Genomic DNA, 12,111 nt, shown 5'->3' with positions numbered 1-12,111 from the left:
TCATCACAAAGTCTTGGGGGACAAGAAATCCTGAATTGCAGCTTCCCGTTTGGATCACTTGTAGAAGGAGATACGATTTGCACTGCGGGCTACAGAACAGCAGAGGGATGGGGAATTAGGTGATTCCTCTCCCTCCTTTCCTGGTTGAGATGAGATGTCCCTTCCAGGTCCTGTGAGAGTTCTCTATTGAAAGAGGGCATCTCCAGCTGCAAATGCCAGACTCAGCAGGAGGGGGCATCCTCAGTAAACCCAAAGCAGGGCTAAAAAGAGAGGAACTCTCTCTGAGAAGGTGTGTGCGGAGGAAAGGGGAGCTGTCAGTGTTTATCATCTAGCAGAGGTAAGGGACTCTACCAAGAATTTGAGGTATGGCACCAAACATCTGTTAAGGATTTGGCAGAGGAATGGAAAAATTCCATACATGCTTCAAGGACAAAATGAGCAAGCACCAACTTCTGACAAATTTACCTTTGCATTAATAAGTTTGTTGACTTGTTTTTTGATGCCATCGGTGAAGTTTTCAAAAGTTGGGTCTGCAACGTAGGCAAAGGAGTGGCTCTCATTTTTTACAACCAATTGATAATGATCCATTAGAATAACAGTGGTAATGTTATAGTTTTCTGGGTCTTCCAGTATTGGTGGGGAAGAAAAAACCACCGTGGTTTCATTAAGTCTTGTAACAACCATTCCATGAAACTGTAAGAAACAAGACAAGAAGAAGAATATGCACATTTTCGAGTCAGATTCCTTTCTGTACATAACTGTTGATAACTTTAGATCACAGAAATAAAACCACTGAATTTATACCCTCTCCATACAGCAGAAATACCAATACATTTTTTACTATGAAAAAAAAATTTTTGAAAAAGAAAATGAAATAAATTTGTTGATGGGAATAAATCATTGATTCACTATATTCTAGCAGTTGCCTGCAGAATTCCAATTTCTATGGCCCTTTACCACTGGACTGATACCATCAAATTCCTCTCAGATTAGGAAGTTAACACGTCACCCTTAATCCCGATCATCTTCTGTACCTTTGAGTAGCTTGGGTCAATTCTTTTCTGCTTACACCACATAATGGCTCCCTGAACTTCAATACAATTATTAAGTGAAATTTTAGAATAAAATTTACTAGTTTCACTCAACTACCCAAGGTAACAACTCAGTTCACCCATCCTCCATCCCCAAGTCAACAAATGTTTTTACCCTGACACTTTGAGTCATTCCGTAACATCAACCACAGGCAACGACCCTAACAGGAGCCCTCAATATTTATTCTGTCACCATCTCTGTTTCCCACTTCATGACTCAGTACAACCTGATAGCTTCTCCCCAACGTTTCTGCTGTTGTTGTGTAAGTGAAAGCAAACCAAAAGATTAGAAAAGCTGAGTGATCTGCAAAGCCTTAATGGAGAATGTGTGCAATAGGTATTGCTGACTCAAGCTAACAGGTTGTGTATACCTAAGAGGAGGTGTAAGAAATGTTGATAAACACTGTCAAGAAGCTAAATAGACTTTCAGATTGTCCTGGGAGTCAAGATTATCGAGATAATTACCTTTTAAAGTTTATGTGAGCAGTTTTCCTTTTTAAAAATCTTTAGGGATAGGGTTCTAATGGACCCCAATCCAGCTGGCTTTGGCATACTCTAAAAGTTGAATCATGCATATAATACCAAACATGCACATTACTGACTCTTTATGGATCACAAGACAGTCTTACACTAAAGAGTCAGCCTTAGAAAGTGTCTTGTAATGTTCGTACTGGGAGATCACTTTTAGGTCTAAATGATGTCATTAAATTGTGATCTTCACTAGAAGAGGGGAAATTGAGACTATTTGGTAATGTAAGTTCTTCTTAAAAGCAGATGCAAGAAGGGTTTTTTTAATGTTTATTTTCACAACTTTTTGTAACTTTCTGGTGAACTTTTTACAGGTGGAATATGCATGAAACAAGAGAGAAGACTTGGTTCATTGAGATGTGAGGAAATAAAAGACACTGACTGTGCAAAGCTGAGTAGTCTGCACTGTCTAGATTTAGATCCTGCTTCAGGCAAATTGCTAATGCTTGCAGGGGGAGAAGAAGGAGAAAGACAAAGAAAAAACAAACACTTCCAAATTCTGAAATACAGCTTTTATCTTTATCCATATTGAATGAAATTCATTTTAAAGCAGAAGACTGCAAAGTAGAATGTAAGGCAAGGTGGTAGGAAAGTCAAGATCTTCTTCCACAGGAAAACCCTGAAGAGACTCAGGGTTCAAACTTTATTTCAGTCCAAGCCCAGTGAAGTCCAGTGGGAAAGTTTATCTGCCCTTTTTGAACAGATTATATGTTGTGCATCCAGTGTTATGCCTTTGGTGGAAAAAGAAAGAAAATTACCTTTTTTTGATTCATCCTCCCTGCTTCTGGCCGCTCTGCATATACCACCACTGAGAAAGTCTGGATGAGCTCAAAACCAGTTCCAGTTACTGTAATATTTCTCCCTCCACTGCAAGGCAGAATCAAAAATGAAGTCAAGTCATTGCAGACTACCACAGCTATACACTGCTTCATCCTGCTCTGCTATTGCTTCCACTGAAAATAACCTGTGTATGCCTACATGACAATTAGATATCTGACAAAAAGGACTTCTCTTAAAGTGTTGATGATGAAAGCATTTAAAAAACCAATGTCAAAACTCTATTTAAAACAGCAGAATTGAAAAAAAAAGTACAAATTGCTTTGCCAGGATTTTTGGCTGCACATTGATGCCAATCTTTGTGTGCTTTATTTCTCCAATGTTATTATTAAAATCACTTTGCCCACAATACACACATAGAGACAAGGTGAGAGTGTATTTGCCACAGGTCTGTAGGGACCTGGCTTCTCTATTCCTTTTTATTTGCAGCAGATTGTTTAAAAAATAATACATTCACATAAGGAGAAGAATGAATCCAAGTTGCCACTGGGAATTAAAGTCATTGAAGTGACACGGATTTAGAGGGATAGTAAACCTCAAAGCAATCCATAAAAATAGGCTTTAGTTTATATAGAAGAAAAAAAAGTCATTTAAATTTCATGGGGTAAATCACTATTGATCTACCAAAGAAAAATTCCAGGCCCCAAAGTCACCCAACCAAAAATGAAAAGGAAACATTAAAAACAAATCCTATTTTATACAAGTTATTACTCAATATTCAAGGAGACAGGTACTAATATCTCCAAGAGAAGTCACAGCCAAATTTGTTTTTAATGTTCTGTTTGCCAGATCATGATGTTACATTTTTTACATTGACCTTTGAAAAGGGATGAAAATTTGCAAGTAAACAGAATACTTTCAAACATCAATTGCAGTTAGGACCACAAACTACATTCCTAAATGTGTGCATTGAGAGAGTACAGGAGTTCATTCCGAAAATTCCTATATTTAATATTTTTATTACATATTCCAGATATTTTAAACCAGCTGTGAACAAAGTTAACAAACATTTCATTACCTGCTGAAGCTATTTACTGGCAGGAATTTGGTGACAGTAGGATTCTCACTGTATGTAAATGGCTGTGGTACAGTGATTCTCGTGCCCCCATAGTTCATTGTGACTAGAACAGCTTCAACCTTGTTATTGCGTCCTGTAATGCAGACAATCTCATCTCCAAATTCAGTACTAGATTGAAAGGAAACAAAAAAGAAAAAAAAGAGGAAACATCTTCTGTTACTGACATTATGGAGTTTTGTATTCTTTTACTGTATACACCAGAACAACAAAACCAGGGCTCTGTTTTTGCTGGGTGCCAAGTAGTTATAAAGGAGATAGCACTTCTGTCAGATCACTTAAGCTTTTCAAATAAAGAGATATAGGATATAACAAAGAGTGAACAAACACAGGGACAATGCAATGTCAGCACACTTAGTGTCCTTCCCTTTTTTTTTTTTTTTCTTTTTTTTTTGAGAAGAAGACCAGGGCAGCAATTAATAAAAGGAAAAAGAAGGGAGGAGAACAAAGCATGGGAGACTAGAAAATTAATACTTTATACAGAACCACTGAGGACATGCTGAGTGAAAGCATGGGTGGGTTTGAAGCAGCCAGTCTAGTAGAGAAAGTGGAGAAATCTTTGGACATCTAAATTCTCCCACTCTAAGGTGTTTTTATAGCTGCTCCTTCCACTGAAGCCTCTGAGTGAGCTTCTGTCTGAATGTTACAGAACTCCATTGCATGGGAGGACTCATAAAGATACAGAGAATGGATTTGTTTAATTGATAAAGGGCAGAAAAGGTTGGTGCTTTTTAGGACACAGCTCTGTATTGTTACATACACATTGCAAGGCTGGCTGCCAACTGAAACTTGAACATCCTTCTTGGAACCAGTGGCCAGATTTATACCAGAGATGGTAAGTTTGGTTCCTCCTGCTTGTGGACCACTTTCGGGTCTTATTTGAGAAGGACGAGGTTCCTGCAAAGAGAAGATGGTCAAACTAAGTGATAAAATGAATATAAAATTCATACCAGTATTATTTAGTTTAAGAGGTGATACAAGTTTAATATTACTGCTTGAAAAAGAATAAAATTATAGCAATGACAGACAAATTTTCTAAAATGAAACAAAACTTTTTATTATTCATGTTGAAAGAAGTAACAGATAATGTGAATGCCCTTTCTTTCTTTATTGTATTTTATGAGGCTTTATACAAGTTTCAATTCCCTATCACAAAATGTAGACTTAGCTGCCATTAAGTTTGTGAGAGCTTCCTGTTGGATTTCCTGGTTTCATACTTATTTTAAGATTTCTCTTTTCTTTATGGCTGAGTCTACCTTCATCTTTCCTTACCCTTTCCTATATTCTGTGTCAGCTACAGGAGAAAAAGAACAAGGTTTTTAAAACTTGGACAAAACCAGAAAGAATATAAAACTTCCCTTTATCTCATAAGGCTCTCAATATCTGTGGCAAAACTATTAACCTCTTGTTGAGCAACCAAGTTGCAAAGAGAGAAAATCAGAAAATGCTCAAATTGTCCTAATGTACCTAGAACCTTGGATTGGGTTCCTTAAAACCAATTAAAGCAAGCAGACAAGCTTCAAATTGTTATAAAATTTCTATTATATTTAAATCTCTCAAGAAGTTCCCTCCTTTTGTTCTCAATTCAGTCTTTGTTTCAATGATGGTATTCTGGGAGCTCCAACAAATACTGTAAATTAACAGTGAGGGCTTTTCATGAGCGGCGTGATTTAATTACTTTGTCGCTAAGTAGTTTCTGCTTCCAGTTGAGAAAAGCATCCTTATTCAGGACCACACTCGAGCTGCTGCATCAAGAGGATGACTGAAGCTGAGCAAGCCACGTACCGTGGGCTCCAGCTGGCTCTGGGTGACACTGCCTGCTGTCCCCATGGCTCAGCACGCCTGCAGACGTGCCACAGCCCCCGTGCCCATGGGGCCACAGCTGCTGGGGCTGCAGGGACACCGTGTCCTGGGCAGGGACACCATGTCCTGGGCAGGGACACCGTGTCCTGGGCAGGGACACCATGTCCTAGGCAGGGACACCGTGTCCTGGGCAGGGACACCATGTCCCTGGGCAGGCAGCACTGTGCCCTGGGCAGGCAGCACTGTGACCTGGGTAGGGACATCATGCTCTGGGCAGGCACACCATGCCCTGGGCAGGCAGCACAGTGCCCTGGGCAGGCACACCATGGTCCTGGGCAGGGACACCATGTCCTGGGCAGGCAACACTGTGCCCTAGGCAGGCACATCATGGTTCTGGGCAGGCAGCACAGTGCCCTGGGCAGGCACACCATGGTCCTGGGCAGGGACACCATGTCCTGGGCAGGCAACACTGTGCCCTAGGCAGGCACATCATGGTTCTGGGCAGGCAGCACAGTGCCCTGGGCAGGGACACCATGGTCCTGGGCAGGGACAGCATGGTCCTGGGCAGGCACACCATGGTCCTGGGCAGGCAGCACAGTGCCCTGGGCAGGCAGCACTGTGTCCTGGGCAGGGACACCATGGTCCTGGGCAGGGAGCATTGTGCCCTGGGCAGGCACACCATGCCCTGGGCAGGCACACCATGGTCCTGGGCAGGCAGCTGCCATGGGTGCTGCACACAGTGACAATGCCAGGTCTCTGTGTGGCTGGTTCATGAGGCTGAGGCATTGCTATGAGAGAACCTGATCCTGTGTCTGCTGAAGCATACCAGATCAAGGCCTTAAGAGAGGCTGTGAATAGGTGATGCCTTTTCTGATGTACAACTGTTACTGCTTCACCATATTAAAACACAGGCTTTTCTTAAATGAGTCGAAAAAATAATAAGCCTATTTCCCAGACTCATGTGTATTTGTAAATGACAGCTGTTCTCCTTCTCTTGCATAATCTTGCTAAAATGGTTGAGTGATAATAAAGCCCAGGCTTGGGGCTATTTCATACGAAGTACATGGAGATAAAGACAAAGGAAAGAAGGTCGACAACTTCCCTTGCTGATGAGGGTTTCTTTGATCACTATTACACAGCACTGATTTCCACTTGAAGGAAGAAAAGCCCTTCTCAGAGACAGAGAGCAACATGCCCACCTCTTCCTAGTCATGCAGCAAACCCCTTTCTCTCACATCATTTTGCTCAGGCATAGACCATGTCTGTGACAGCTTACAGACACAAAACCGAGGGCCCACCAATTGCAGAGATTGATATATCACATTTCAGTTCAAAGCTCGGTGAGTCATCAACAGGTTTTTAACAAGCAGCAGGAATCCATAAAAATGCATCCAACTGACTTCATGGTTACTTTAAAAATTTGTTTTATTGAAGCTCAGCTGTTATAGAAGCATGGAGAACTCTTACGTGCTCTGCTTTTTTTATACTTTCATGTCTAAGCAACTTCCCTCTGAAGGAATGCATCATGGTTCAGCAGACTTCACAAATCCACAATGACAACTGTAATTTGCTCTCGAGTCATTGAGCTTTAGGAATATGCTTTAACTAATTGGGTGTCAATTGCTTTTCTTCCCCGAGAGAAATCTGTTTGTAAACCCTTCACTCCTCAAGAGTGAGCATATGACTGCTCTCATGCACTAACCTTTGATTTAGCTTTAATTTAATACATCACTCAGGTTACAAGATTTTATAGAGGGAAGTCACTCAAAGTAATTTTAAAGCATTTTGAAAGCTCATTTAGATCTATATAACCCTGTCCGTGAATCCTCATATTTCAATTTAATTGCTTGTGATTTGAGCGAGATTGAAACAAGACACACCAGGGTAAATCAAAAGTTTTAGGGGGTCAGTTATAAAAATCACATTTGAAGTTTAAATTAGAATAAGTCTAGATATGCACTTTATAGGAAAAAAACTCATTTGTGCTATTTTTATAACAGAATTTCGTTGCTAAAAAGATTACAATGAAAACTGTATATGAAACACACAGTTAATAAACGGTTTATAAAAATGGGTCAAATACTTAAAGCATAACCTTACCACATGGACAGAAAACCATACCTTTCATTAAGCTCAAATTAAATCCTAATTGATATAAATTGTTAACCATGCTGGACTTCTGCATTATCCACAGTAATGATTAGCTGCATAGTATGCTTAAGAGAGCTTTCAGATCAAAGTATTCCTCAAGAATCACTAATAAAAGCAGTTAGACAAATTCTTTCTCCCTGAACATCTGAGAAAATCTGCTTAAAATCTGTAGTGTTTTCCCTAAATACTACCTCCACTGGAAAGCTAGGCTCCAAGGACAGGCTTAGGAAGAAAACTGAACTAGAAACCACTTAAAGCAAGCCTTTAAACATAGACTAAGGAAAGAAAAAAAGATTTTGAAGCATTACACACACTATTCTCTATAACCTCAGCATGAATGAAAGGAACTTGCTAGGAACTTCAGCTGGACAGTCATATTCCTTCCTCTTTGCAAAAGTGGGAAATAATTGCCTGGTTACAGCTCTGCTGGGTTACCTGATGGGTCCCTTTGGCAGGGTTCAGCTGTCTGTGTTGCCAACAATCAGAAAATGCAGAGTGAGGTACGAATTTGAAGTCAAATCACTCAGCACCATTTTCTTTGGGGGGACCTGTTAGTGGTGGCTGGCATTTTTCTCCCTGGGAATAGGGATGTAGAAGCAGCCAGCTAGCAAATCTCTGAAAAAACACAGCTGCAAGGGGAAGTGAGAGAAGTATCTGTTCTGTTTTCCACAGAAACAGGGTTTTTTTCTCTTTTTTCTTAGAAAGACTCCACCTCTTGGAATTTAAAGCTCAGCTACACCAGAGAGAAGTCACCACTCACCCCTCGTGCATCCTTTGTGCAGAAACATCTCATTGCACTTCAGGTGAATGGAACACTGGGGCCAAGGACCACTCTGGGAACTAACACAGGGGGCAATCAAAGAGGAGGTGGAGTGGTTATGGCTAACCCTTATTTCATCTTTAATTGCTGATCTTTTGCTGTCTGTCAAAGGACTATTTTAAAAGCACTTAATTCAAAATCTTCATATTTAACACATTTAAAGTAATTCTGCAAATGCCAGGAGCTCTCCAGGGAACAAATAATGTGGATGCCTCATAAAGATGATCTAATAAGGAGAAGCTGAACGATGCTTTGTGTGCAGAGGAATTCTTCAGCATGACTGCTAACACTTTGTTACAGTAAACTTGGAAGGAATATTATTTGATTAATTTGAACTTGCTATTTTCTGTTTCATATTTTCCCTCTTTCCCTTCCTCTTAAGGACCTGCCAGAAAAAATAAGCAGCTGAAATAAATTCTCAAGAATTTCAGCAATTTTAATAATCATTTTATTGCAAAACCAATGTGCTATGAGTAAGTTTTACTGCTCCTCTAAAATATTCCTGGATGGCTCAAAGAACAAAGCTCCATTGGCCCACCTGGCAGTCTTCTTAAGAGTACCAATAAAGAAAAAAAAGTAGGGTCATGCAAATGCTCAACCAGAAAGCATTTTTCAAAAATGCAATTAGGTAGATAGGATCAGGAGGAGAATGATACTTTACTGAATGCCAAGTTAATTTGAAAAAGTGCCATCAGTGGTGAAAAAAGACTTCAACATGAAGTGTGTTACCTCCCCATGGCTCTCACCATTCAGACACATCCAGACCCTTGGAAGGTGCCAGGTCTAGTCTCCTCTTATCTTCTGCAGCCTGGCAAAGCTGCACCTGACCCACAGCCACCTACCAAAGTCCTACACGAGATTCCTTCTCCTTGCAGAGCAAACCAAGGGGCAGACAGTAAATCTGTCAGTGCAAACCTTGTCTGAGGGATAATAAAAGTGCTGCTTTTACCAAGAGCCCTTTAAATTGAACTCAACCTGAATGTTCAACTATTACAAATGGGACTGATAAGCCTCCAACCTCAAGTGCTGCAGGATCAGTGATGCTATTTTTTTCCAAATCCCCTCAAGGATTTCTTCTCTCCTTCTTTCTGCCCTTTTGTCATTTCAGTGTCTGAATCAGAAGTACACCTGCTGTCATGATAAATACCTTCCTTTCTTTTTCAGCCCTCTGCACCTTGAGATCTTTGTTGGCTCCATCAGGAGACACTCGGGGGAACTCACACTTTCTGTAACATCACACTGCAGTGCTCAGTGCAATTATGATGTTAAGCAGAACATTTGATAATGTATCCTGTATGGAATTTGTAGCAGTCCTGTAAAAATTCTTCTGGAAAACATCAGCCCTTGTGAGGACCTGGCAGTACTTCATTTCTCATGGACACTGTAAAATTTAAACAACCCTGCAAATGATGATTTAACCCTTGTTTTATAATTCCTTTAAGTGTAGAAAATCATTCAAACATATTTCAGTTTTTTTTATTTTGCTTGAAATAGAGGAATGTTTTTTTTCAGGTCTATACTTCTTTTGTCACCAGGAAAATATTGTTCATGTCTTCCAGGTAGTTTAATGTTTGACCATAAATATTTCCTGCAATAACAGGCTACCTTGTCATGAGGGCTTTTTGATAGTCTAGTTTGAAAAAGCCTGTTCCAATGTCTGTCAGCTGTTCAGTGGCCTGGTTTTTGAAGAGTCTGGTAAGCCACCTCCCAGCAGAGGGACTTTGTGCCACCAGGACTCCCCACTGCATTTCGTTCTCACGATCATGCCACGTGTTTGCAGAAAGTGGGTTTGCAGTTTTGATAAAACCTGTGCCAAATCCACAGCTATGCTGTTCAGAATAAAAATTCAACACAATGGTTCAGTTGGGAGTGATCTTCAATCATCATTTAGCCAAACTTGTTACCAGGTGTAACTTGTTCCCCTACTGCGTGATTTATCCTGAAAACATTATTTGATCAGAACAGGATTTCTTGTTCGTAGGTCCAACCAGAATGTAGCCTGTTTGCAATTTGATCACTTTACATACTTTATATATAAATCTTCCTTCAATCCTACCTAGATGCAATAATGCTGAGTTAAAGATCTCAAAGTCCACCTGTGACCCTTTCCATCTTGTACCAGACTGCTGGGAAGTATTCCTGAACTGGTAAGTAGTTTTCCCAATGCTTTGATAACCACAAGGCTATTATCCTTGTTGGAAGGATTATAATGTATAAATAGGTTACCTCTTGTGTTTTTACACCTGTGGTTAGTACCCATCCTGTTGCTGTGATTTACCTGAAAGCAGTGGTTAGTTATCTGCTCCAAGCAGTGAGACAACAACCCTTGTACATTGCTTTTGCTACCTAATGTTCAAATCATGCAAGCATGTTTAGTAGCAAATTCATTTATTCTCCTTGTAATACCAATGCAATACCTGATGTGGCATTTATATTCCTGTGTGCCACTGTCTTATCCTTGCTTCATCAGCACAGAGGTAGTGGGAAGAAACCCAAAGGAAAATATTGACAAAAAAGCTCCAGCTGACCCAAATATATATATGACTTCACCTTCAGACCATTTTCCAGTGTCCTGTTTTCTTCATCACAGCCAGAAATCCCTTCTTTGCTTGCTTTGTTTGTATCTTTTGCCCCTCACTTAAAAATCTGTTCACAGAAATGCAGATATATTTTTCCCTGCAGTTTCATGCTTTCTGTGTGCTAGAGGGTAAATTATCTCCATGTCTGTTCCACTTATAATCACATTTAGACATGAACTTGCTTATTAGCAGTGTACATGGCTGCTGCTCTTACATAGCTACTGTAGATGCTCTAAGCATTCACATTTAGCTCTTACATTTTTCATCCTATTTATTAATCTAGAATGAACTTTCAAATCTTTAATATTTTATGAGTAGCAATTAGTCTTTCTGCAGAGTTAGGAAGCTGATATCTTATTTCTTCATATTTTTACTTCTATTTTAGTAAAAAAATCCCAACCATTTGTAGTCTGGAAATTCTCTGAGAGAGCTCCTAGCACTTTAGATCTCTGTGGTCTCCTGGTATCAAATCAAAGCTCATCTTTTACCTGGTTAGCAGTGGGGCTATTCCTATTTTGTTTTGTTTCCTGCTTTTTCACACTTTTCTTTGCAATTAAAGATATGGAGGTATAAAAGAGAGCCATATCCCCAGCCTGTTTTTTTGCTACCCATCTTGCATCTGGGATTGGATTTTCCTGACTGATTCATGTGTTTTTCCACTCATTTTGTTTGCTCTGCAGCTTTCCTGGTTTGCACTGTCATGTCCAGCCAGCTCACTCCTGGTGCCTTGCACACTCTCCCAAGAACAAGAGGAGTGCACACCTATGGAGCATCACCAAACTTCTGCATGTCCTCTTTATCCATTCCAATTCTTTCCCATCCATCGAGCACAACCTCATCCACACAAAGTTTCCTTTTCCCAGAAGAATTCCTGGACGTGACTCTGTAAATAAGGAATACTGTCTACTGTGGTATCCATCTGTGGTAAGCAGTTCCTAGCCCATGAACTACACCACTGAGATAAAACTCATTGCCCTTTATCCTTCCCTAATGCAGAAAATCAAGGAGAGAAACAACAAACCACCAAAGAGGCTACTGTTGGATCACGAGAGAGGCCAGAAATTCAAAAACAGTTGGACAGCAACAGAGGAGGGGAACCTAACAGAGATGCACAGAAACCTTGGATCTGAAGTCTATGCTTCAGAGGGAGATGCTGGAAAAACCCCACTGTGCCAGATCACAAGCAGAGACACAACTGGGAAGGGAAAAGGGGATGGTGTCAGAGCA

The 12,111-nt window shown here is 40.3% G+C and overlaps 1 protein-coding gene across 1 annotated transcript in view; it reads right to left on the bottom strand.

The window, feature by feature from the left end:
- Nucleotides 1-12,111, bottom strand: part of PLXNB2 (plexin B2) — an 81,439-nt gene that overhangs the window by 29,119 nt on the left and 40,209 nt on the right. The window contains exons 15-18 of the mRNA XM_066318587.1: nucleotides 4,292-4,428; nucleotides 3,475-3,642; nucleotides 2,378-2,486; nucleotides 466-693 (exon numbers count right to left, since the gene is read on the bottom strand). Of these exons, the coding sequence (XP_066174684.1) occupies nucleotides 466-693; nucleotides 2,378-2,486; nucleotides 3,475-3,642; nucleotides 4,292-4,428 (642 nt within the window). The remainder of the gene's footprint in view (nucleotides 1-465; nucleotides 694-2,377; nucleotides 2,487-3,474; nucleotides 3,643-4,291; nucleotides 4,429-12,111) is intronic.

The sequence above is a fragment of the Sylvia atricapilla genome, chromosome 5, assembly GCF_009819655.1.
Source record: "Sylvia atricapilla isolate bSylAtr1 chromosome 5, bSylAtr1.pri, whole genome shotgun sequence".
In the NCBI taxonomy this organism is placed as follows: Eukaryota; Metazoa; Chordata; class Aves; order Passeriformes; family Sylviidae; genus Sylvia; species Sylvia atricapilla.
Note: the sequence above shows the minus strand (reverse complement) of the source record. Positions and strands in the feature narration are given on the sequence as shown.